Source organism: Aulostomus chinensis, chromosome 23 (genome assembly GCF_037954235.1).
Source record: "Aulostomus chinensis isolate RoL2024-O1b breed Wild chromosome 23, RoL_Achi_v1.0, whole genome shotgun sequence".
Lineage (NCBI taxonomy): Eukaryota > Metazoa > Chordata > Actinopteri > Syngnathiformes > Aulostomidae > Aulostomus > Aulostomus chinensis.
In genome coordinates, this window is record NC_141342.1 from 17022649 (window position 1) to 17050022 (window position 27374).

At 43.6% G+C, this 27374-nt stretch overlaps 1 protein-coding gene across 9 annotated transcripts in view; it reads left to right on the forward strand.

Annotated features, from left to right (window-relative positions):
- The window catches only part of nrxn1a (neurexin 1a), a 62615-nt gene extending 39219 nt beyond the window's left edge, over positions 1-23396 (forward strand). For 4 of the 9 annotated variants that reach the window (XM_086196174.1, XM_086196167.1, XM_086196169.1 and 1 more), the window contains 13 exons: positions 1250-1276; positions 4171-4293; positions 4471-4852; positions 5240-5430; positions 6223-6396; positions 6674-6700; positions 7534-7653; positions 8718-8899; positions 11037-11208; positions 12110-12199; positions 13338-13648; positions 20111-20189; positions 20810-23396. In XM_086196174.1, coding sequence (XP_086052300.1) covers positions 1250-1276; positions 4171-4293; positions 4471-4852; positions 5240-5430; positions 6223-6396; positions 6674-6700; positions 7534-7653; positions 8718-8899; positions 11037-11208; positions 12110-12199; positions 13338-13648; positions 20111-20189; positions 20810-21111 — 2180 coding nt within the window. In that variant the 3' untranslated portion in view covers positions 21112-23396. The remainder of the gene's footprint in view (positions 1-1249; positions 1277-4170; positions 4294-4470; positions 4853-5239; positions 5431-6222; positions 6397-6673; positions 6701-7533; positions 7654-8717; positions 8900-11036; positions 11209-12109; positions 12200-13337; positions 13649-20110; positions 20190-20809) is intronic. The other 5 variants (XM_086196170.1, XM_086196175.1, XM_086196173.1 and 2 more) reach the window with 3 other exon arrangements.
- Positions 23397-27374: the final 3978 nt, after the last annotated feature.

Consider the following 27374-nt stretch of genomic DNA (forward strand, 5'->3'; position numbering starts at 1 on the left):
CTATACGAGGTTGATGCGTCAGATCTATCAAAACACTCTCGTATCACCAGGAAACAGCGGTAAATGACATAATGATGAATCCCACCTGCTCTAAATGTGATAGACTATTCGCTTAATTGACACTATCAAGTACAGTGTAAGGTCAGGTGTCCGGTCGAGGTACTAGTGATGTAGAAAAAGATGAGCTCTGACATTGAAGTTCAGGTCCAAGAAACAGATCAGACACACATATTTCATAGACCTGGGGGATTTGGAAAAAGAAATAAACACCATAATATCAAGAAGCCCCTTCGCCCCCCCCCCCCCCCCCCGTCCCCCCCGATGTTATGGAAAAATCACATGCCATGGTTCTGCCTGGTAATGAAAAGAGTAAGAGTAACTTTTCCCCTGATTTTTCAGACTTGGCGAGACATCTAACTCACCAGTCGTGTTTCAGGGCTGATTTAGACAGTAAAATTATGTATCAGGATCCTCCAGACTGGGGGAAAAAAAAAGTTGTGATGGGATATCACGTTTGGACCGTATTCAATACATATTGATTTGGTAGTGGAAGTAGTGGAGTTAAAGCTCCCGAGAAAGCAAAGGAATGAGAGAGAAAAAAGAAACTGTAACCTGGATATTCAAACTCAAAATAGTCATGAGCGTGACAGAATACATAAGTCCACACAAAAGTTGTATTGCTTTGGAGATCAGCGGATTGGTTTTGTGTCGTAGATGTTGTTCTCTCCGTACCTTCGAGACAATCCTTCTCCAAAATTGGTTGTAAAAGTGGTTTCAGACTGGATGTGTGGAAACGAATGATTCTTTCATGAGGCCCAGTGGGTGTAAATCTTCTGAGCATTTGCGGAGATTTGGGCTCTGGTTGGGCGACGCGAATTATGGGATGTGTTCAATGTCATCAGACAAACACAAAAACCCATCTCAGTCTCCCGGTGCTTTGAAGTGGAGATTGAAAGAGTCGCCCAGGCCAGAGCAGCCACACTGCTCATGCTGGAATACATCGCTCTCCTTAGCTGCTCCACGCAAACATCCGCCACTTGCTGATTATGACTGAAACCCACATTTTGCTCTACACTTTTATGAGAAAACACACAATCCAACTTGAGGTCCTTTAGCAAAGGAGAGTACGTGTTTTCTGAGCAGTGCGTGTTTGTAAAGGCGTGCAGGGTGTGTCGATGTGTGCATCCCCAGGGCGTGGAGAGTGTGTGCATGTGTGCAGCATTAACCCTCTGCTCTGCTCTCTCTCCAGACTGTATCAGGATAAACTGTACAGCCAGTAAGTGATCCTCCATCTCACCTAACCCCTCCCTTTCCCTCCTTCTCCTCAGTGTGTGTGTGTGTGTGTGTGTGTGGGAGAGAGAGAGAGAGAGAGAGAGAGAATGAGAGAGAGAGCGGCAGTCGATGCATTTTTGTTGTGCCTGTCTGTCTTGTCGATCCATATAACCTAACACATCTTTGTACCATGTGTGCATATGTGTGTAGGAGTGGAGAGAGGAAGCGCACATATGCGTGTTTGTGTCTGCATGTTCAGCGACACCACAGGAGTGTTGCGATTTTTGCTGAGGGCCAGGGTTTTCCAGGTCGGCCATTTTAGCAAAGAATAGATGGAAGAGAGGACGGGGGGGGGGGGGGACTAAAAAAAAGAAAGAAGGAGAACTGAGTGTGAAGTGTTCAGGTAAAATTAGGAGAAGTGTGAGTTTAAGAGACAAAGTGGTTGCAGCCAAATTAATGCAGCTCTACTAATTACTCCTTCATAGCTGGAGACAAAAGACGTGTTATCACTGCGTTTCTGCCTGTCGCACCTTCATCCCGGCGTCTGTCTGGTGGCTTTCTTTGTTTGCTTGTTGTTTTCTCTCTACACTGTACATGAGGGATTTTTAGGAAGTGTCTCATCCAGTGTGAGCATTCTGTACTCTTTTCGCTGCCCATCTGTTATTGTGTGTTTTCTGGGTGTGTCTTCCTGTGTGTGTGTGCGTGTGTGTGTGTATGTGTGTGTGTGTGTGTGTGAGAGAGAGAGAGAGAGAGAGTGTGTTTGGTCATGCTGCTGTGAGTGGAGCTGAATCCCTGATGAAGTTTAATTCCCTCACGTGGTGCTTTCCCTCTGTCACGACCACAGAGAAAGGAGAGAGAGAGAAAAACGAATGCTCTGTGACGGCAAAGAGGTGGTGAAATGGACGACTGCTGTTGCCATAGAAACCCTACTAGCCACATACCGCTGTTGCTATCCCGCATTTCTGTTGGCCAATTTTAGACCGGTTGTCTCAATGAACATTTCACTAGGCAGCCACTTTTCTGGCACACCATGTGCATAATATAAATTATACATCTGATATTCAAGAGGGAAGAAAAAAATGTATTTAACAACGAGGCGCCACTGAAATAGTCCACTCAGCAGTCAAACAAAGGCCTCGGCGTGGGACAGATTTGAGGCTTATCCAGCAGGAAGAAAAAAAAAAAGTCTTATCTGGAGCTAATGAAATATGAATCACTTTGTTTTCTCTTATTCATTCCAGAAATGTCCGGGGTTCTCTTTCTTTTTTATTTCTTTAAGAAATAAACAAATATCTTTATCTGTCCATTTGAATTTGTTCTCTTTTGGTTTAACAGCAATGAGCATCTGCTAGTAGCTCTGCATTAGTCCTAACTCACCATGCTGCTGAAAGCACTGACCCGAAATAGGTGTGTGTGTGTGTGTGTGTGTATGTGTGTGTGTGTGTGTGTGTTCCCAGGTTGACACAAATCACTGCATCACTCTTTCACATCAGTCTGCTCATTCTTTAAGTGTTCGTTTACATATGTGAAAACACACACACACACACAAGCACACACACACACACACACATGCTCAGACATACATTGGCGTATTCTCTCCTTCACTCAGTGCAAGCAGTGATCCATGGTAACAGGATGAGATGCTCATGCCCAGAGCACAGCTGAGTCTCCTCAGGGGAACCCTGTGTCCTCTCTGAATGTACAACACACTCTTTTAGCAAACAAACACACACGCACGCACACACTCACACATACACACTCATGCTGCCATATCCATTTTGATCTCAATTAGTTACATTTGCGTGTCAGCCTGCCTTTCTCACCCTGTGTGTGTGTGTGTGTGTGTGTGTGTGTGTGTGTGTGTGTGTGTGTGTGTGTGTGTGTGTGTGTGTGTGTGTGTGTGTGTGCGCGCACCCACCTCCATGACTGATGCAGGCATGCTTGACATTTTCTGCAGCAGAATCTGTTCAGGTCAGTTTGGTTCTCACCTCCCCCATCATTACCTCCAATAGGTCACTGTAAGCAGACTCACACTCCTCAAACCAACAGGGCTTGGAGGAGGATGGGGAGAGTGTGTGTGTGTGTGTGTGTGTGTGTGTGTGTGTGTGTGTGTGTGTGTGTGTGTGTGTGTGTGTGTGTGTGTGTGTGTGTGTGTGTTCAAGGTTGGTGGGGTGCTTGTAGGGAGTAGGCGGAAAGGGACACTGAGGTTTTGGAACAGTCAATCTGTCAAATGTGTGCAGTCAACTGTGTGAAGGTATGAGCTGGTAGATGGAGAGAGAGAAAGAGAGCGAGAGAGACATCATAAGAGGACAGCTCAGCGTCTATCATCCTGCTGCATATCAGCACCTTGGAGAGCTTCCCGACGTTCCACTGTGTGTCTAGTGCCACCATGAGGCTCACAGCAATATTGCGCCCTTGTGGAACGCTCCTACATGATATATGTTGTGGGGGTGGAAGGAGGCGTGAGAGTTTAGGGGATATGAATGTGCTGCCCGTGTTGATAGGAGGTCGTCATGGCTGCGTTATCTATCCACAGATGGATATTGTTAGCGTGGGTTTGTTGTGTCTCACAGTTGCCATTTTCGACACCCATATATGTTAATCTCTCTGTCTTTGACACATCATCCGTCTCGCTAGCAGCAAAGAGATCTGTCTGTCTATCTGTGGAGAGAATGTGTTGACACAGTTGTCTCCTCAGGATATGGATGTCCCCCTTCCCCTTCTTCCTTCTGCTATTCCTCCCCACTTTCCCTACTTTTGTCCTTAAAATTTAATTCAACCTGCCTGGCTTCTTGTTTCTTCTTCTGCTTCTCTTTCTCTGTCTCTTTGCATTTCCTGTCTGTCTGTCTCTCTCCACCCCTCTGTGCATATGTTAATGGTGCTCTGGGCTATGTGTAGGTAAAGGCCCAGAGACCATCTTTGCGGGGTCAGGCCTCAATGATAATGAGTGGCACACGGTGAGGGTAGTCCGGCGTGGCAAGAGTCTCAAACTCACCGTGGATGACCTGCAGCCAGTCGAAGGTAATGGCCTAACTTCAAACTCTCTTCGCTCCAGGTTTTTGAGTCGTATCTGATTTTTGTTCTGTGTAAAAATGTCTTATCTGCTTGGTTTTATTAGCCTTACTTTCAATGTTGAACAGTTCCACTGATACCCCACATTCTGTAGCCCTCATCTCTGAAGTTTACCCCCACCACCAGGTCAGATGGCGGGCGATCACACCCAGCTAGAGTTCCACAATGTGGAGACGGGTATTGTGACGGAGAAGCGCTTCATGCCTGCCGTACCCTCCAATTTCATCGGCCACCTTCAGGGCTTGACGTTGAACGGCATGCCCTACATCGACCTTTGTAAGAACGGCGACATTGACTACTGCGAGCTCAACGCTGTTATCGGCTATAAGAGTATCGTGGCTGACCCCGTCACCTTCCGATCGCGCTCCAGTTTCGTCACGCTGCCCACGCTGCAGGCCTACTACTCCATGCATCTCTTCCTGCAGTTCAAGACAACCTCCCCCGATGGCCTTATTCTCTTCAACAGGGGTGACGGCAATGACTTCATAGTGGTAGAGCTGGTTAAAGGGTGAGTTCGACGATGCGACGTGTTTTGTATTTAGTCATTTTTATAAGTAATTTGTGCAGTGATGCAAAATCTGATATTAAATTTAAAGTTTTAATTAAAAGCCAGTCCCCGTAAATGTCGTCCATCCTTCTGTGTTGTTTTATTTGTCCTTGAGGAACAAAAACAATGATGTGTTCTTGGCTGTCAAGCTAAAGTATCAAATACCAAACATGCACAGGTCAAGTAGCTTTTTCTTCATTTTTGTAATTACATTCTTGAAGACGGATTACAATAGCCCGAAAGTCTTTGACCTTGTGTTGTTCTTCATTGTGAATATGTTTAATTTGCCTTTGTTTCATCGATGACTTCTTCAATCCTCTCTTCTCTCCTCTGTTCTTCCCTCTCCAGATACCTTCACTACATCTCTGATCTGGGAAATGGAGCCCATCTGATCAAGGGGAACTCTAACAGCCCTCTAAATGACAACCACTGGCATAATGTGCACATTTCCAGAGACACTAACAATCTTCACACGGTCAAGATTGATACCAAAGTTACCACACAGACCACCATGGGGGCCAAGAATCTAGACCTAAAAGGTAAACAGTGAGTCGAGTATCGCAAGAACTGGAATATCTTTTAATTTTGGTTGAAACAACAAATTCTCAGGATCTTTATGATGTTGGAGTGTTTATTTTACCTTATATGATAAATGTAAATTAATCCATGAACTAAATAGCTAATGATTCAATCCATCAATAAATTGTGGGGCAAATATCACTTCCTGCATCAACCAGGTGGCGCTTGAAAAAATACGCTAACTTACTGTGTTGTTGTGCGTCACCGGAAGACAAATTACATTTGTGACATCAGGTTTACTTCCTGTAACCACTAGGTGACGCTATGACTTAAATTCAGCTTGCAGATGTCCCCGTGCTCGGACTCTCGTCAAATGTGGGTCGCTTAGACAAATCTAAGAACATGGGCTCCGGTTACAACCATTTCCTTTTTCTGTGGTGAAAATATCAAATCGGCTGCCTCACCCTGACAGCACAGTTGAACGAGCCCTCACTTTAGCACACCACCAGGTTCTGAAGGTGTTCCTGGCCACATTTGAGATGAATCTGGTTGACCCACTTGGAGGAGTACAGCGAATTTAAAAAATAATAATAATTTTAAAAAAAACAAAACAGATGGTATATCAGTGGCTTCTTCCTTGGTTCACGATACACCCATCCACCAAGTTTGGAGAAAATCAACCACATGGTGTTTGCATAATCCTGCTGACAGACAAAAACACAACGTCCTTGGTTAAAGCCAGTAGTAACTGATGAGGACTGACAGCATTGTGATAAATTCTTAAAGCTGTCATTCATTGTCTTGTCCTACAGGTGACCTGTACATAGGAGGTGTCTCCAAAGAGATGTACAGAGATCTGCCAAAGCTCGTTCACTCTCGGGAGGGATTCCAGGGTTGCCTGGCAACAGTTGATCTAAATGGCCGGCTCCCTGACCTTTTGGCTGATGCCTTAGCAACCATGGGACAAGTAGAAAGAGGATGTGAAGGTGTGAAGAAAACACGCGCAGTACACATCTTTACCAATCTCATGTCACCTTTTTTTTTTCTTTTTTCAGTTTCCATTTAAGCCATGCAATTATAACCCACTAACCCAACTTTTTGGTCTGTTCGATGTAAAATTTTACTCTTCTCATCTCTTCGTCTATCTTTCTGCACATTGTTCTCTCTCTGCTCCACTCTCTCAGCAGTTCACAGGCATCTGTGTGCATTGACTAACCATCTAACTTGATTTGCTTGTTTGCTTTTTTGTTTGGCCGACAAAAGTTACATTGATGAAAGCTGACTTGCAAGGTATATCACTTTGTGTGTGCATGTGAGACACGTGTGAGAGTGAGTAAAGTGTGTGTGAGTGTGTGTGTGTGAGTAAAGTATGTGTGTGTGTGTGTATGCTTATGTTGAGACTACCCAGTGGTGTCCAGTGTTGTGTGGATCCCAGTGATCCAGAGTCAAAAGTCACAGGTGACCTGTCCTCTCGTAGCCACCATAGTGACTTCATCACAGTAGTGACATCACCGCCGCTTGACTTGAATTGACCACAGCTCCACCGCGCAGCCAAGCAGCATGCTTTCTAACCCCTCCTACTGACTCCCAACCTAAACTTCAATACTCCATTTGTGAATCATTTCACACCCTTTCCTCCATGCCTCGTGTTAGAAGAGAGGTGAAGGAGAAGTGTGGTGCTCTCACAGTCTCCTCCTGTGCGTTTTTTTTAGCATGAGGTTGGGAGTGAATGGTGACAAACTGCTGAAGAAAGAGTATTGAGATGAAGGCCTTTAAACATAACTTTGCCCTCTTATGTTTAACTCCTCCTCCTGTCCTCCAACCACTCATCTAGCCTCACCACCTGCATGCTTTTTTAGTTTCAAGTCATTTTATACAGAAAGTCTCCTGGATCTATAAATCCAAATCAATGGGAGCCTGTCCTCATTATGCTGCGATTCCAATACTCCTAATCCTAATCGCTCATGTAAAACTGTAAAATGCCTCAAGGAAATGCGGTCTAAATATATCCATACTGTACTGACATGCTGTTGTGAACCCACTGGGCTCCCGACAAAAATCAAGAAAGCGTGTCTGTTTGTTTTCTTCTGCACCCTCCCACACCACCACTTGTCTCACTGCAGGTCCCAGTACCACCTGTCAAGAAGATTCCTGCTCAAATCAGGGCGTTTGTTTGCAGCAGTGGGAGGGTTTCACCTGTGACTGCAGCATGACCTCATACGCTGGGCCGCTATGCAATGATGGTGAGTCCGCTTGTTTTCCTCTCCCTCCGCCTTCGTGGGTAACTTCTGTTCTTTGATGAGGTCATCTTTTAACAACGAATCAATTAAGTTATGGCAAGAAGTCGCACCTGATGGCCACAGATTAATAAAAGAGTGGAAAAAAATGTATACCTCATCACTACAAAAAAAAATAAAAAATCTATAACATGTTGTACCTCACGGCCGCACATCAAAAGTGAAAAAAAAAAAGTTACCACAAATGAATCAAATCAGTTGGATCAAGAGTCACGTCTTGTAGCCACAAAATAATGAAAAATGTTGGAGCAACTTATATTTTGTGGCCAAAACACAAATTAATAGACCTGTGTGGAAAAACCTATGTAGTACCCACAAAGTGGTCAAAGGATTCGAGCATGATAAATCTGGTTTAATCAAAGTGTGGCAACAACTTACATCTCATGACCACAATAGTTTTTTTTTTCTTCTGTCTCCCTCCGTGGCCACTCTGAGGTTCTACACACATAACTCATGTAATTTCAGAGTTTTGTGGTTTAGGCAGCTGCTTAAACTGACATTTTATTGTACTGAACTTTTTTCCCCCCCGATATTTTAATTTAAAAAGGATCAAGTTTGATCTACTCGAAGGTTGGGAAAAAAAAAAAAGTAGTGTGTGTGTGTGCATTTTCTTTAGCCACCATATGAGGGCACTGTCAATGCTTGGATCTGAAGCAGCTCACATCTCCACCTGCCCCAAGCCATCGTTGGTTATTCTGCTCCTTTCTGTCTCAGTAACAATGAATAATTTAACCTTTACATTTCATAGCTTCAGACGCTAAATTATTCTCAACCATCCCCACAACCAAAAGACCTGATGATTATGTAGTCATTCTACACTGAGTCAGTTATTACCATCACCCGCCTTCCAAAATGTGGAAGCCTAGTCAACTGTGAAATTTTTTTAAGTGTTATGATTCTAAAATAGGCTGCTGATGTTAAGCATTCAGAAAAGGAAAAAAAATAGGAAGACGCACTTTTTATGGCATGTAGACGTGCTTGCAACTCTAATTTCTATCCGTCTGGACCAGCTGGGACAACGTATATCTTTGGCCGTGATGGAGGCGTGGTGGTTTACACGTGGCCTCCTAATGAGCGCCCCAGCACCAGGGCAGACCGGCTGGCCCTTGGGTTCAGCACCCAACAGAAACACGCCATTCTCCTGCGGGTGGACAGTGCGTCCGGTCTAGGAGACTACCTTCAGCTGCAGATAGTAAGTACTGGCACTCTCAAACAGTAGAGGAAATATATTGCTTTTCCTCGACCGTAAGTCAACAACCAAACAAATTTCAGGAATAATTGTTTCCCACGTCAGGAAAATGACGCCCACCTGTACAATCACCATTTCACCACAGCCTAGTGGCCAGTGCACTGTTTTATGATGAATAACATTAAATCAGAAATAAAACATTAGAATGCTATCGTTTGGGGTATTTAACACGAAATAAACCCATATTTGTATTACTTAAAAGGCACTTGAGTGTATATTTGGGACTCATTGAGCTCCATTGAGCTCCACATTTGCATTCGTTTTTATATTTTTATTTGTTTGAGGGGTTAGGAAGACTATTCAATAAAGTGTGTCCAACCTTTATACAGTCCACAGTCCAAAACTGGTGATGATCATTATATCCCATAAGGGTCATAAATGTATCACACACCAAACGGACACAGTTAGGGAGGAGGTGGAGAGTAGAGTGGAGCATTTAGCAGCTAACAGAGCTAAAGGAGAGTAAGTTTCAGACTTGGATGCAGCAGGGCGAAAGAAAAGTGACACCAAATGATGTGTTTGTTTCCACCACCGCGGTGGCAAATAGAAACCTCTCACGTCACGTGAGCAGTTTTAGTCATTTGTTCGAAATTTTGCAGAAGTAGGCACCGGATTCAAGGTCACCAACAACAAACAACCAAAGGGTTTGTGGGTGACTGAACGTAGATGTGGATTATTTAATGCACTTAAAAGGTTGTCAGTGGATGTTTTCATGATAGTTTTGCTGTTGTTGCTAGCGGCCGGTCAAAATTAGCTTTAAGCTAAGTATTCGTGGCTGGTTCTTACTGCATTCTGGGGTCACAAAGATTTATAAGTGCTCAAAAGGCAAACTACAGTTTGAAGTTTAGTGTTGCTTTAATGCAGTCCCATAGTTTATCCTCTGAAGGCCCACTATTTTCTATTTGGCCCAGTTCCACATTTCTGCTGAGAGACAGCGTCCCTGTGCTCTGTGGGCGTGCTGTGCTGGCACCAGATGACCACATGAAGACATCCGTCACAAGCTGACCCAGTAGTCAGCCGTCTGGAGCTTTTTGCTCACTGGAATGGCTTCCATATTGATCTCATTTCAAACTTTGGCCGAATTTAATATGAACATATGACATTTAACATTACACACGAACATACAGTTTATAGCACGCTCAGTAAGTTCTTCTAAAAGGAAAATGCCGACACTTTGGGAAATATGTCTATTTGCTTCTCCAGAACAAGTGAAGAAGATAGACACCCTTTACTTTGTGTGCTGAAACTCACAGAGACTTGCTAGTTGCTTAATTAGCTTAGCACATGACTGGTAATAGGTGGGAAGTGTTAGCATACCTCTGTCAACACATCAAATAGATGAGGTCTAGAATCTTAATTTGTCCCAACATAATCCTCCTCGGGGGGCGGCGTGGCTCAGAGGTAGAGTGGCCGTCTAGCAGCCGAAGGGTTGCAGGTTCAATCCTCACTTCCCCCGGTGACCATGTCCAATTATCCTTTAGGAAGATACTGAACCCCTAATTGCTCCTGACAGCCATGTGAATGGCGACCCCGCCTCTCGCCCAATGTCAGCTGGGATAGGCTCCAGCCCCCACGACCCTTAATAGATAAGTGGTATAGAAAATGGATGGATGGATGGATGGATAGATAATACTCCTCATCCTCTCTTACTAAGTTAGCCATAACTCAGCCAAGAGTCGTAGCAGTCGCTGTTCTGGTCATCGACAACTTTCCTGCACGTGGTCAGGAAAGTAGTTCCAACAAAGTGTCTGATACTGAAATTACATTGTCTTTTAATTTTAAATGTATATTCTCATAGAATATCATAATGATACACATAACCATAGTTACATGAGTGCAAGACATTTTCTGAGAAAACTGTATGTGATGACGTTTGACTGAGTTATGCTAACACCACCCATTACCATTCACTGTGCTAAGCTAACAAGCTGTTAGCTGGTTTCTATGGGTCTCAGCTCCCTACCGTGCACACAGAGTGTTCCTTTGACAAAAAATGGAAAAAAATAGCCCCCCCCCCCCCAAAAGAAAGAAAGGAGTGACAATCCTACTGAACCGTTTCATTATCTCCACTCCCTCTCAGGACAAAGGCAACATTAGAGTAGTGTTTAACGTTGGCACTGATGACATCAACATCGAGGAGAGCTCCAAGTTTGTCAACGACGGGAAGTACCATGTAATTCGGTTCACCCGCAGCGGAGGCAATGCAACCCTCCAACTGGATGACCTGCCAGTCATAGAGCGCTATCCCTCAGGTAGGCCCCGCCCATATAAAAACCAGACCACTGACCCACCACGGCTCTGCCGGGCAGGGGCAGAGCTAACTACACCTTAGCCATGGAACATCAGTGTTCCTATCAATGTTTCTATTCAAACACTGAGGTTGAGTAACATAGTTGCAGCTTTGTTTTATGTTATTGTGTTTGAAATGAAATATGTGTGATCTGATATGAAACATGACTTTTTAAACCATAAAATGAGATTGATATTATAATAGCTTGTATACTAGACAGCTATGTTATGTTAGGCCTGTTAAATAGTGTTAAAGGTAATTTATGAAAATATTTAATTCAGTTGTTTTTCTTATCATAAAAGAAAATAATAACAGTTGGTGCATTTTTTGGAAAAACAATAATTTAAAAAAATGTCATATTTTGAGTTAAATGTTTAACTAGAGAGGAAAAAATAAGAAAAAGGTAAAAGTGTCTTTTGTTGAACATAGATTTTGTTTTTATATTTGTTGGTTTTCATATTTAAAGTGGTAATATAAGATAGTCTTTAACACCATGAGGTCAAGGCAGCAGGTAGATAAAATGCTAAATGCTAGTTGTTGTGAGGTGTGTTGTATGTAACTCTAAACTCAGTGAGTCATATAGACAGTATGTGGCAGCTGTAACATTATTTCCCTGTGCTCTTGCAGATGTTAACCCCTGAAATGTCTCTTTAAATTAAACGCAATGAACAGAGAGTAAGAGTCCGCTCACTGGAAACATAATGAATTCAGCTCCTCTTCTCTTAGCACATATCTTAACGCAATAACATGCTAACAATGAGCAGACCATTACTTTCTTTTCATTGCTGTTCTTTTTGTATCCAGCTCCTGTACCACGTTTGGATGTGCGTAATTACTACTGTGTTTTCATCTCTAAATTAAAGGCAACATTGATAACGAGCGCCTGGCCATCGCCAGACAGCGAATCCCCTATCGGCTCGGTCGAGTAGTTGACGATTGGCTACTCGACAAAGGTAAAAACCCTGATTAAAATTCCTTAAAACTTTCAGCTTTAAAATACAATTTGAAGGCAGTTGAATATAGTATATTGTGCACCATCAACTAACATCTAAAAATCTAAATCCATAACTAAGTATTTAAAAGTTGGGCAGCTGTAGTGTGTAATACTGTGTAAACTGTAGTGCCTGTGAACGTATCTTGTTAGTGTGTATCTGATAATATCAGGTTAAAGGGACGATGGAGAGATTTAAATGTGAATAAATCAGAAAATAGATAAAACATGCTTTATTAAGAATGGTAAATAATTTTGTTTATTATCAAATTGTAAACAACACAGCATTTACTAAAGATTATATGTTGTAAAAAAAATTTGTAATCAAATTAAAGTACATGCAAATTATTGTGACATGTAAGAATTATGTAAATTTGAAATGACAAATAGAGCAATGCTTTTTGAAAAAATGTAAAAGTTTTCCTCCTAAACTCCAGCAGAGCTCCTTAAATTAGCCTCTAGTCCCTTTAACAGTGAGCAGTGCTAGAGCTTATAACCTGTGCATGCTTCATAGGGCTGTTCCAAGAGTTCTCTAGATCTGTCTCTCTGTCTGCCTGTCTGCTCCTTCAAATACAATGTCGTGCCGCACAGCCATCACCATAGCAACCATCTGTCAGCCTTGTCTTCTCAGGGCCCTCTGACTCCTCTCATCTGCTGCATCTTCCTCCTCTCTCTCCTCCTGTTCTTTGCCTCTTCATCCTCCTCAGCTTCTCAGCCTCTTCACCCCCCCCTCCCCACTTCTTCTTCTTCTTATTTCTTATCCCTCTTCTCCTCAGTCGTATCGCTCTCAATCTCAGCCCTCTTCCACGGTTCTCCACGGCTTCGATTTGCTCTGCCATGCTTTATCTATCCCATCCTCTCACCATGGCTTGGGGGTGGTGGATTGTGTAACACTCAAACACTCTTGTGTGTGTATGTATGCATGTATGTGACCACCGGTATGTATGTGTGTGTGATTGTATTTGCGTGTCTGTCCACCTTCTTTCCTGGTGTGACTGTGTGTGTGCGTGTGTGTGTGTGTGTGTGTGTGTGCGTGTGTGTGTGCGCGTGTTTGATGTGTGTGTGTGCGTGCGCTTGTGTGCGCGTCTGTGTCCATGTAGGTCGTCAGCTAACCATCTTCAACAGCCAGACGACGGTGCGTGTCGGTGGCGGTGAGCGAGGTACAGGCATGTTCCAGGGACAGCTCTCTGGCCTCTACTACAACGGCCTCCGCATCCTCAACATGGCCGCCGAGGGGCACCCACACATCAGAGTGGAGGGCAGCGCCCGCTTAGTGGGCGACATGCCGTCCTCCTCCATCACGCCTCAATCGAGCGCTGCTGCTGGAGGCAATCGCTCTGACTCCGCCCCCTCGATTAGTGACATCACAACCACCACGGCCACTAACAAGAACCAGGGTGCTACCCAGCAGGTCAGTACACAAATATACCATAATCTCAGTCTTGAGTACACAATGGGTAATTTAAAAAAAAAAGTTTTTTTTCAGTGCGTAAGAGGATTACCCCCCCCCCCACATCCACACACACACACACACACACACACACACACACACACCACACACACACACACACACATTCTCTCTGCTAATCAAGGGTGGGTGTAAAGCTAGATCAGGACTGGGACAGTTTAAAACTCCACTCGAGGCAAGGCAAGTTTATTAATATAGCAAAAAGCAACCGATGCATTCAAGTTAAAAGAATGCAGCATAAAGTATTAAATAACAACAATTAGAAGTACAGAAGAAGTGTTCAAGGAAATGTAAAAATAGAAAAAAGTCATCCAGGATGTACGGAGCCCGAGCCTTGATTAGCTGGTGCAGAGTGGAGAGCTGACAGGAGACGGGGAGGTAATGAAAATTTGGCTTGACATGCATAAGATGTCCCTAGCTGGACCCAACTGGAGCCATTGCAATTATATTGGATTTTAAGGTCGTCAAAGTCAAGTATGAGGTCATTTGGAAGTTTGCTGAAGGGAGCAGAGTGACTCAACACTTTTTGTGCCACTTCGTGTCTCCATCTGACACGCAAAACTGATGTTCATTCGGATGAGCGACTAATTGCTTTTCTTTTGCTGCGTGATATCATTTGCCAAACAAGAAACACACTTAATCAATAGAAAGCTCACAGAAATTTCCCTCCTAATTGCATCGAGTTGATGGCTGATTCTCTTCTAACTGTGGTTTCACGCTGGAGGATTTAGGGCAGAGGTCATCAATCACATTTGGCTCAGGGCCAGAATTATGACATCAAAGATTCCTGATAGCTTCATAAACATCCATGGCATGTAGCAGGACACTGGTGAAACACAATACGCTTGTGTTGCACTTTCAAAACAAGAGTTTAGAAGTAAAACGGCCAGATGGGAAGCTTTGGCGGGCCTGGCCACTCGTTGCTAATCCATGATTTTGGTCCTCACAACTTGAGGAAGCGATTAGAAGTGTGCAGTTAGAGTCTCCATACTCAAACGTGGAGATATGAGACAAGGGCCATTTCTGTATTCAAAGGTAGACTTTTGAAGGATCCTCTCTCAAAACTACACCTGTGCCGCCGTGAAGTACAATACCTGTCCATAAGAAGCCAGAAGGACAATGCTAGCCAGAACACTTGTTTTTAAAATTCACTGAAGAGTACACGCTTGTCTTTAAAAAGAGCAAGCATTCATACGCTGTTTTAGTGTGTATAAACATAACTGTTATGCCATGATGTAAAATCTCAAATCCAACCCTGTTGTGTGAAAGAAAGAGCGATGAATTACTGAGCAGAAATGTGCAATATTAAATGAGGAAGAGTCGACCAAGAGGCAGAGCGAACCTGATGGTGCGTTAGCTCATAGCATGCACATACCACATTTAACAGTAAAGAAATATAACTCTATCTCTAATTTATTTTCTGTTCATGGTGCAGAATGAATAAATCATGTGATTTATGTCTTTGGACAATTTTTTTTAAATATTTATGCCAGTACAAAATATACAAACCAGCTTCCAGCTAGTAGGATATGTTCCCACAACACTAGCTAACATTAGCTATGAGGTAATGATGAAAATGTTTAAATCTAACACTAAAGAATGTTTTTGGGTTGTTAAGTAATTTCAACTGGCCTTCCCATAAAGTTCAATGTTTTTTAAGCTAAAACCTTTTAACTGCAACGTTCTGAGGATCCTTTGAGGAAGATTTTGAATATTTAATCTGTTAAGTCAGTCCTGGTTTGAAGAAAGTTAATTTAATTTTAGGTAGAACATTTTGGGAACAAATTTTGAAAAAAAAAAAAAAAAAAATTTCTAAAACATTACCAGAACATTTTCACACTGATTTATTCATTGCAATAAATTTCTAGCAGTCCTGCCCGACGACAAGAGTCTGCCTCCATCTTTGTTTCATCGCAAGTGCTTCTGTGAAACCGTTTTGAGTGTTCCCATGTCCCGTCTGAATCGCTTAATATGTGCATTCTGGTGAAATATTAATAATCTCTTACAACTCTTGTTGTCTGTGGTCTCCCATGTCTTTTTCCAGTTATAATCCCCCAACGTGCACCAGGCATTAGTGCTCCCTACCCACTAAATTTCAGCGCGTTTGTTTTAATGGAAGCTCTAATAGCTTTCCCATGTTATGCTTCAAGTGAACTGATGCAAATAGGAGGAACTCATATTGAAGCCTATTTATAGTAGATGCAGCTGCAGAGGGGATGTTAATGTCAGAGGACATGTTATCAGCAGGTACATCCCGGACTCTTTTGCTCTCACTACTGAGATGTTGTCAAGCTCTTTGTGAGCATCGGTGCGCTGCAGCTCTTCTGTGTTATAAAACTGCTGCTGCCTGCCTGCCTGCCGCACTGAATACGATTTTTTTTTTTCCAATGATACAAGTTGCCATGGAGATAGTGAGCCCCACTACCCGCTGCTTGCTCTCTCTCTCCCATCCAGACTCCCAGAGAGAATAGCTCCTCTGTGTATGAACCGCCAGCTGTTTTAGACATAAATAATAGAACACAGAGTGCTGTGAGCTAAGCCTAAGGCATCAATAATGGATACGAGAGCTGGATGGATGGCGCTGAAGAGTGACAGGGCTGTCACAGGGGCTTGTTTTCACACTTCACCTCTAAATCTCTTTGAGTGTGTGCATGCTTGTGTGTGTGCATGTGTCTGTGTGTGTGTAGTTGTAACCAAAACTCCTGCTGCTGCTATGATATACTGCTAAATATGGGATGCAGCACTAGAGTCGATATCACTGTATGAGAACTAGGTCAGGCCCGCTATATGCTCACCATACTGCAGTGACAGTGTGTGTGTGTGTGCGTGCATGCATGTTCGCTTGCCTTTGTAAGTCGAACCGCTCCTACTGGCCCCAAACTCTCTGTTTGTGTGTATTTGTCTTGTTTAAGAAGAATCTACAGCTTCTCCACTGAGGCTGCCTTGTGTTGCCTGGCAACCAACCTGGCCTTAACCAGAACACACATACAATGTGGGGACGAACACATAATACACGCACGCGCACACCAGCACGCAAACACACAGGTGGATTGAGAACAATAGACTTGAATTGCAGCACATTGCATCAGAGGAGGGGCAGCGAGCGATATCTTTCAGAAGTGGTCCAAGTAATTTATCGATTTCATGCACACGCCCAACAAGGTTGGGTGTCGAAGCCGCTTAAGTTCCCCCGAGTTTACTCCAACTGTTTGCACTTTCTGGAGGGAGAATGTGTTATATGCCTCCTCCTGAAGTCCACAATTTATTGAATTTTTTTTTTCTTGCATGTTGAAAGTGGAAGTGATTAATAATGCATGACAGCTGAGCGCCAGCGAGGAGAAGAGAGGGAAAGATTGTGTGAGAGTGTGTGAGTGTTTATGCTAGAGGCTGTTCTGACTCATGGAGTTTGGTTTTGATGTTGTGTGCGTGTGTGTGTGTTTGTGTGTTTGTATTCATGTATATGCGTACACCTGTGTTTGATGGGAAGACTGATTGAAGGACCCTTAGGCTCAGAGCAGCGTCTGATTGGCTATCAGGAATCAGCTGACCTGCACAGGTCCTCAAGCTCTAGAACCATCCCATCCTCTCCTCTTTTGTCCTTTTATCTTCTCCCCCTTTTCTTGCCTTTCTTCTTGCCATCCACCCAACATACTTTCTGCTGTCTCCCTTGCTTACTTTTTCCTTTCCACTCACTCTCCCTCCATATCTTTCCATATTTACCCATCACTCCACCCCTCTCCCTCCCTCCCTCTCTCTCTCTCTCTCCCTCTCTCTCTTTCTCTCTCTCTCTCTCTGTGGTGGAGCTCCAGTGATATGCTGTTAATGCAGGCGGTGTATGAGTCTATCACACCATCTGCAGTAGTGGAGCTAGCTTCTTCTCTCATCAGGATCTCTCCATCAGCAACTTTAACTCGATTTGGTTTTTTTGCTTGTGTTTGATGCCTGTAAATAGAAACAGACTAATGGAGCACGTTTGGCTATTGTAGAGCTTTGTGTGTGTGTGTGTGTGTGTGTGTGTGTGTGTGTGTGCATACGTGCGCACTTGTGTGTGTGAGTGTGTGTGTGTGTGTGTGATTTCCAGTTGTGAAAGTAGCAAACAATCAGTTTCTGCAAAAGTGTCTGAGTGCAGGCACGATGTGCGAGCTAGGCAGTCAGGGAGGCTTGGACGGTCGTTGGCACTGTTCGGCTGCTCAGGTAGACATTTCATTCTTTCAGCATGCAGATATTCTTCATGCTCTCTTTAATATTGTTCTAATCTTTTTTCATCACTCCCTGATGTTGTGCGTCTGTGTCCATCATCGTACTAGCATGTTCCGTTGTTATGGAAAGACTTGCAAAGAAGGGATAAAAAAGAGGGAGGGATGGCAGAGAGTGAAGAAGGGAGGGGCAGAGGGGATCTCTTTGGTAAATCTTTTGGAAAGGTGGTTGACGTGATCCAAGTTGTGCTTGTTTCCTCGTGTTCATTGTCTTCCATGTGACGGCTGGATCAATAATGCAATTGGCACCGAACAGGACGGTCAGCTGACGTGGTGATGTCACAGATCAGAGGAGGGGCTCTGCTAAATTTACTGCTATTTGTTTTTCCTGCTTTAGCAGAAATCAGTGTGCAGATTACGTCCCCGCGGAGGGCACATAGGTGTCTCTGGATCAATAGTCGCGCATGGTGGCCAGACATTGAACAGTGACAGCGCCACTGTGTGAGTGTCAGGGGTGATGTGTTTCCTCCTGGCTGATTGGTTCTTGTGCTATTTGGATCCTGGCGGAGGCACAGAGGTTTACTGTCTGGCTGGAATCCAGAGGCTAAGCTCACCCGAGCAGCCTTTGACAGCCCAGTGGGCAGAACTGATTGGAAAGGCAGTGAAGGAAAGAGACAGAGAGTCAAGCATCAATAACCTAATTTATGTTTCAGGCCAAACTAAACCACAGCAGACTTGTCTGGGACCAACACCATTCAAGGCCAGGCAGGCTTTTTGTTTTCCCATAAGAATAAAGTAACTGGCCGTGTCTCTCAATTTATGTAAGCTTTGTTCTTAGCAAATAGAGGATTGAGATGCAGCTTTATGAATTTCCCTTTGAAACACTGACTGTAGGATTTAAGCGAAGTCATCATCTTCTACTTAGTACTTTGATTTTTGTTCCGATTCTGTTCTGGTCTGCTTGTAATCTGCCTGTGGAGCTCCTCTATTTTTCAGCTCTACCGCTCTCTCCCCTTCTCCTTTATTCTGGGGGTTACTAACATCTACTGCAATGCATCACAATCCAATTTTAATTTAGTCCTGGCACTGAGTACCCAGTGTGTTTTAAACACACACACACACACACACACACACACACACACACACACACACACACATTCAAACTCACGTACACCCTCATGCCAAAGCGGCAAGGTGGGCAATGTTTAGCAGTAGGTTATGAAAATGCAGAGCACATTAACAGGATGTTAAGTAAAGACCGCAGCACTTTGAAGTCTTTCTCCTTCTATCGCTTCTTCTATCCTCTCTCTCTCTTTCTTTCTCAACAAAATTCCTTTTGTCCAGCACCCCCCTCCCACACACACACACACACACACACACACACACACACACACACACACACACACACAAACATATACTTTTTTCCTCCTCACACTTTGGCTGGAATGGTAAATCAATGCACAGGTCCCCACTGAGGCTGCACACTCCCTTTTTTTTTATTCCTCATCATTTTTAACAGCCTGAACTTAGAGTTGCCATGGCAACAGGAGGAGCAGGGATGGAGAGGAAAAAGGGCATCTTTTCCACGGGGGGGTGAGGGAGGGATGCAGAATGGAAGTGCGGTGCTTGAGATATTAGTTGTTGGATTCAGGTTAGAGGTGGAACAGAAGTGGGTTATTGACGTCGTGTTTGTTTCATAAACAAAGGAGATTTTAAATCTGCTGTGATGGAATATTTAATGAAAACCAGAGGGGAAGTGGGGTTTTACTCATCTCGCTGGATTCAGATTGTGCCTTCTAATGACAAAGCATGAACATTTGCCAATATTGGGAGAGCAAAACAGAGAGAAAGAGGGAGGTGTGGAAAAGGGAAAGAACAGGAAAAAAACAGATTCAAGAGAGTAGGCGATGATATCTGTCTGTCCCTTGTGATTTTAAACAGGATCCAATGTTTCTCTCCTCTGTTCCTTCTTTCCTTTCCTCTTCTCGATACTCTTGTTCTGGCTGCCCGCCATCATCGGGGGCTGCCACAGGCAAAGTGTTTATTGCAACCTGGAAAATGGGTGGGTGGGTGCTGGACTGATGCTGTGTGCTCACACATGTAGGAAATAAAGACAAATCACAGCGTGTGGCGATTATTGAATCCTGAAATGTGGGGCTGTGGAACTCCCGTGTGCCTCCCCTGATTTTTACAAATCCTCTCTCTGTAGTCGGCAGACGATCTACTGGTGGCATCGGCGGAGTGTCCAAGCGATGATGAAGACATTGACCCTTGTGACCCCAGCTCAGGTGAGACTCTTCAACCTCTTCAACACATACACACACACACACGCACACACACTGCTTCCCCGCCACTCTCACTGTTGCGCTTTTTTTTTTTATCGCTTTGCGCTCGCTCCAATGAATTTTTCATTTCCACTTATGTTCTTTCCTTGAGGCATTACCTAACACTCTCCATCCACTCCCCAATCTTCATCCTTTACTGCGCTTTCAACCCCCACTCCTCACCTTTTCCCTTGTTAATCCTCTCTCCTTTCTTCCTTTCCCTTCATCTCTGTGCAGTCCAAAGAATTCTCATGCAAATTCCCTCACATTAAATGATGCCTCTCCGCGGCAGCTGTATGTCAGATAATGTCAAATGTGTCTAATGAAAATTGCAGTAATATGCATCTGCTCTGGCGTCCTCTCAGCATTGTGTAATTTAAGCTGTTTGCATATTATGTAATAATATAGGAAACAGCTTTACCCCCAAGCTGTAGCCTTGGCTTGCCAGCATGGAGCATTGTGCAATAATTTATCATCGTGATGCTTTGTATCCGCTTGCTCTCCACCCACTGCCTTGATTTTGAATGCAAACAAGTATTGCGCCAAATGAATATGACAACGCATCATCCCTGTTCCCCGAATAGCCCGCCCTCCCCTGCCGGAGGTGAAGGTGTTCCCAGGTCCTTCAGAGGTGGTGCGGGAGAGCAGCAGCACCACGGGCATGGTGGTGGGCATCGTGGCGGCCGCAGCGCTCTGCATCCTCATCCTCCTCTACGCAATGTACAAGTACCGCAACCGCGACGAAGGCTCCTACCACGTGGATGAGAGCCGCAACTACATCAGCAACTCGGCCACGCAACCCAACGGCAGCACCAAGGACAAGCCGCTGGGTATCACCAAGATCTCCAAGAACAAGAAGAACAAAGACAAGGAGTACTACGTCTGAGGCGGAAGATGTCCAACACACAGACATATACGCATACACCTTTATATATAACGGTATATGTACATAAATAGGTATATTCTCAAAAAAAAAAATACACAAGCACACTGACATAGACATGCTGATGTTAATGTTTACTCTACAATAATCACACCTGCATACATGTCGGCACAAACATATACACATTCAAGCACACACACATTTAAGCACACACGCAGACTGGCCTGAGGGCAAGGACCCTTCCTGTACAGTATTTACCAATGAGCAAAGCCTCTGAGAGAGGCTTGTTTTATGAACATAAACACCATTTCAAATGATTTAGAAAGCACCAGTTCAACTCCCAGTTACTATTTTGGGGCCAACCAGATAAAAAAGACCAGTAGGACCTCTCCTGATGGATTCAGCGAAGTCAAAGAAGACTTAAAGTGAAGCCCACGGCAGACTGAGTGTGTTGAGCAGGAGGGCAGTGCACCAAAACAAAGATGATGTAAAAGCACCAAGATAAGCACTAAGTGTCTCTTCCAAGCTTCTTGGCCTTCCTCCCTGTTAGCAGACGGGACTTGACGAAGCTCAGAGGATGCTGAAAAAAAAACAAAAAAACAAGCACACTGGCAGTTCAAGACCTACCCCCCCCCCCCACCCCTGAGCAACAGGACAGGAAATCAGGGTGTAGCCATAGAGGCAGTGAATTACAAGTGAATAGGCAGAGGCAGAGCTGGTGCCGTTGCTATAATGATGGACGAGCGGTGGTTGTTACGCCTCAGAGCTGCTGTTTTATGGCGCCCTGTAAATCATGGAGGTGGATTCTGCGGAAAACTGAGAGATATTTTCCTGGACAGGATACTTGAGACTTCAGATGCTACCTACAGACATCAGTCGTGCACGACTGTGGTGTTTTACACACACACACACTCACACACACACACACAAAGGACACAAACACAAAGGACACACACACAGAACGCATAAATCTAAACACACACCGCTAAAGGCCCATCATATCTACACAACTGAAGACTTTACAATGGTGAAATCGACCATTATGATACCTGTTATGGTGATGATAATGATGAATATGAAGAACATCCGGCCAGTATAGACTCTTTGGGGAAGGGAGGGGGGGTTCTCATTGCACGTGAATTATCTTACTCCGTGTGATTTATACCAGAGGTTACACCTTCATAAACTTACCACCTTGGCTTGAAGTATTCCCAAATACACACAGTTTTCAGTCTGGGATTTAACAGTGATTGAATCTATAAATCAACTCTCATCGACAAAGTGTGACCATCTCGAATGTGCTGCATGCCTGAGTCTCTGAGCTGTGCTGTGGAGTGGTGGCGTGTCCCACTGAGTCCAGAGGTGGTAGGTTTGTTTGTGGGGTGAAGAAGAGGAGGAGGAGGAGGGAAGAGGGGTGTTCTGTGGATTGCAATGTAAATCAGTGCAATGCCTGGAGCCACCACAGGCCGCGCCCCGTTTTCTAGCCTGATGTCTTATAGGCCACGCCCACTATATCTGCTCTAACCGACCACTTTTTATAGCAAAAACCAGCTGGGGAAAAATAATCAAAAACAGAACAAAGTAAATGTTACCATGTGTTGCTAATAGATAGTAAAGTCCAATTCATGATGCCATTGGCTATATGACAACTTGCTTTGATTTCATTGGCTCCCCCTTTTCCCTTTGTTTGTTTCATGCTGTGGTTGACTGATTTATCAGTCCTCATAATGTGACCAAAACCGGGTTCAAAAAAAAAAAAAAAAGATGGATTTCCATGCTATAATTATATGTTCCTGGACTGTGTTGCCCCTTGATATATCAACACTAATGGTGCCATGACATGAACCAGCCCCTCGTTCTTCCAAGCAAAACCAGTCAGATGCATGCAAAACAGACCAGGGCAAGAACACGAAAAAGGACTGTGTGTGAAATTTCGAATTATAATGTTAAATTAACCCTTAATCTCTCCATCCCTAACTGGCCTTTTGACCTCCTTTTCCTTGTTTTCCCCGTGTTCGGTATGTTTCCCTCTCTACCCTCCCCGTGTCTATCGCTTTCTTTTCCCGCTAACTCTGTTGCGTTGCCATCTAGAACATGAGGAGGCATCTCAACCGGTGGGATTCTACATCTAGGTGTTCATTAACCATGTTTATTTTCTATATGTACAATTTTTCTACAGTATTTACTTTTATTTTTATTGTTACGGTTCTTTGATGAACATAAAGTGGAAATTTATTATGAAAAATAGTTTTGAAGATTAATGAGTAAATAAAATATTACCCAAGTGAGACTGCAGTGCGTTTGTGAGTTTTTGCTCAGTTAAAAACATCATTTGAGGCCGTAGCGCAGCACCTTTGTTTCTACCTTTAGGCAGTGAGTTACCACGACTAATTGGCAACACGTGCTTACGTCATACCAAATAAAATACGCCATCATTGCCACTGTTAAACAGATAAAACTGTCTTGAGCCTCGCGCATCCCCCATGAAATGATTCCTTTTACTTTCGGAATTTTGTGTGATAGCATTTGGAAAGTGTAGAAATGTTGCATTTACATTATATTTTTCATTTACTGTCAATTTAGCAGAGAGCTAACAGGAAGTAGAAGGTTTGACTCGCATAAGTGTGCTGTGTCTGTGAATAGAGCGCTGGAGGAATGGTCTTACGTACGTTAGCGTTGTTTGAATTGAGCTGAGTTTTCATTTCAGTGCATGCAGTAAGGTCTGTGGCTCATGCTAGCTTAACATATTTTGCTCTGTGGAATAAGACACGTCAGTAAATACAACACTTAGGACTTACCAAATCCTGACATGTCATCATACCAAAAGCAGAAGAACCACCAAGCTCGTAACAGTGATGTTTAAGCTGTGCAGCATAGCGTAACGTTAGCTCATGGAGGGGCTGACGTTATCCGCGATGCTAACGTTATTCTGCTAACTACAATACACCCCTGCTTTGTCACCACATTCTTAAACTCCATATACTGAGACTTTCAGATTTACCTGAGCTAAATGAGGATGACGTGAACTTGCATGCAAGGGATGTATCTTTGAGTGCTGCACTATCGCTTTAATTCTTTCTCTCTTACCTACACACTCTTCAAGTCCTGCACAATCACCTCTTGTTTCATCTAAGTGGCAAAATTTTCCCTTCCAAGTCCTGCTCTGTCTAACTGGGACAGTGAACACGCATGAATACCATCCCACGCACACCGAGCGGAGCTTTGATGTGTGGCAGCATACGGTAGACGTCTCCGTGTGGTTGCTGTTTGCTGGAAAAAAGATCCCTGAAACCGCAGCTTGTGTCCTCAGGTGAGAAGAACCACAAGGGTCTGCTATTTAAATAAACACCTCCCAAGTCTCAGTGTCTTGTCGTAATGCTGTTTCTCCCCCTTTCTCATTGTCTCCTTTGCTGAACAGCCTGTTCTCAACAGACAGGCTGTGTTAGGCTGCATTCATCTGCCTCTGTGCTGTCCTTGACCACAACCAGCTTGCACAAAGATAAAGCGCGAGCCCCGTTGTATGTGTCTGGGTAAATAAGAGACAACTTCAGTGCTCACAATAACTTACCTTGTATTAAGCCAACATTTTCCAGATAGAACAAACCCACATCAAGCTGTGAAATGGTGGCTGACAGGAGAGGCAACTTCATCATTTTTAGATTCTTGTGAGTCGGCAAGTTGCCGATGGAGAGAAGTACGGAAGCCGAGAAAAGGCGGTGCATGCGATTGATTTCTTTTTATACTGTTATCGCGTGATATTATCATGTTAGATAACACAGATCATGACAACAAAATGAAAGGACCCTCAAATCAAGGGGATATGATCTCATTATCATTATATAAAAATGATGAAACTACAAAGTAGTTTAGCCGTGATGTCAAAACCATTGTTAATTATTTTGTGTCGGGAGATTTGTCATCTCGATGTCACAGCTCAAAGCTTCGTTATCTCAATATACTGAGATAACGAAGCTTGTCATCTCGTGATAGCGATAATATCTCATCATCACGATATGATGGTATAAAAACAAATTCAGGGGCCATTTAGGACATCATGTGATTTAGATCAACACACAAACTTTAACTAATCCACTTAAAAATAAAAGCGTCATTGGAATAATTTGGGAGGCGCGTCACAGCGAGAAGGTTCCGGGTTCAAGTCCCAGCTCGGGCACGGGGTCTTTCTGTGTGGAGTCTCCATGTTCTCCCTGTTCCTGTGTGGGTTCTCTCTGGTACTCCAGCTTCCTCCACAGTCCAAAGACATCAAGAGAGGACGAGGCTGATTGATACTCTAAACTGACTGTAGGTGTGACTGTGAGTGTGAATGGTTGTCTGTCTCTATGTGTTGGCCCTGTGATGGACTGACGACCTGTCCAGGGTGAACCCCGCCTCTCACCCAAAAGCCGGTGGGACAGCCCCCCCCCCCCCCCCGCGACCCTTAACAGGATAGGAAAATGGATGGATGGATGAAATAATTTGTGAATACACACGAAATTGGAGTTGGAGAACCTTCTAATGACACACATTGGCCAACAGCTAAAGTTCAAACAGCAACAGCTAACCTGAGTCGTGGCCCGTCGTTTTTTTGTATCCTCTGTGAATCTGCTTATTATTTCCTCAATCAATAGTTTAATCTCTAAAATGTCAGGAAATAAAATGAAGACTCCCAGCCTCCAACTGCCCAGACGTGTTCAGATTAACCCCTTTGTCCATCCAACAGTCTAAAACCCAGAGATTTTTTATCTTTCTGTCGAAAATGACAAAGAAGCAGAGAATGCTTATATTTGATGAGTATAAATTATGTCCCCTAGATTAAAAAAAAAAAAAGAAGAAGAAAGATTTTCATGGGACTCACAGCAGTAAAGGTAACCAAATTATTTGCTTGATGGTCAAAACTGTCATTTGGTACTCTCGAGTCAAAGCTGCCGAGTATGATTTCAAACCACATACGTTCATTAAGAAAAGCTCAAAATGTCCTTTTGGAAAAGGGTCTCATCTGGGACCCTGGAAGTTAAAAATTGGAATGAAGTTCATTCATCTTTAAAGGTGCAGACGCACCTGTAGTTTGACTGGTCAAAATGTTCCCATGAAAAAGCTGTTATTGACTTTTATTTGCTTATTCAGCAAGGAAGAAGCTGAACACAACTTGATATTTTCATCCACACCTCCCCTGCACAGGTGCAGAATACTCAGCAACATGTTAATCTATAAAGTCATGAATCAGAAACACACGCACGCACACACACGCACGCACACAGATGCAGCATACGGTCATTTTCATCATCTGATCATTCACTCCTGTGTGCACCTGCATCTCTCCCAAATCTCTCAGTCTTATTGTCTCTCTCTTTCTACCTCTATCTCTGTCTTCTATCACTCTCAGTATCTTCCTTGCCGTGTGTGTGTGTGTGTGTGTGTGGTAATGTCAGCAGCTCAAGGCCGCTTCTTTTTTTTTTCTTTCTGCTGTGGAATAAATCACAAAAAGCGCTTTTCCTCCACATGAAGTTCCCACAGTGCGCGCGCACACACACACACACACAAACACACGCACACACACACTTTGAAATATGTTCTCAACTATACAAGAAAAAACAAAACACTACACAAGGAAATGAAAAGCTTAAGATGCACCGAAGCGTAATTCAAAAAAAAAAAAAGAAACATCTGTGTGTGTGTGTGTGTGTCCTTGCAAGCTGGTCGTCTCGCTGACGTTCGTGCTTGGCTCAGCGAAGGGAGAAGAAAGGAATATTATGTCCATCGCTATCAAACTGGGTTCATCCTAAAACACAAATGTGAGCAGGAGACAAAACAGATTCATGCCTTTTCCCTGTAATGTTTGTTAACCTGTTAACATGAAGCTTAAAAAACAAAAGAACAAACCAAAACATATTTCCTCAGAATATGGTAAATATGCTCGCCATGAAAATAAAGATGGACACAAGAGTTTTAAGACATATTGATGCTGTTTAGTCCTCTCTCTGATATGAGAGAGATGTAACACTCAAGGAGGTATTGGAAATGTGATTCCAAGCCGGCTAAAAACAGAATATTAATGAACAAAATGATTAGATCCCTTTTTTTAATATACAATTCTGGACTTATAATCATATGAATTAAAAAACAAACAAACATCTGATTCGTAGTGATGTTTATTTGAAGTTGCTATGTGTAATTTGCTAGTGCCGGTTTGTCCTGTAGTACCACTTTGCACCTCAAGGGGAGTTAGTAAGTCGGTGTTATGCAAAGACCTGGACACAGGAGTTCAC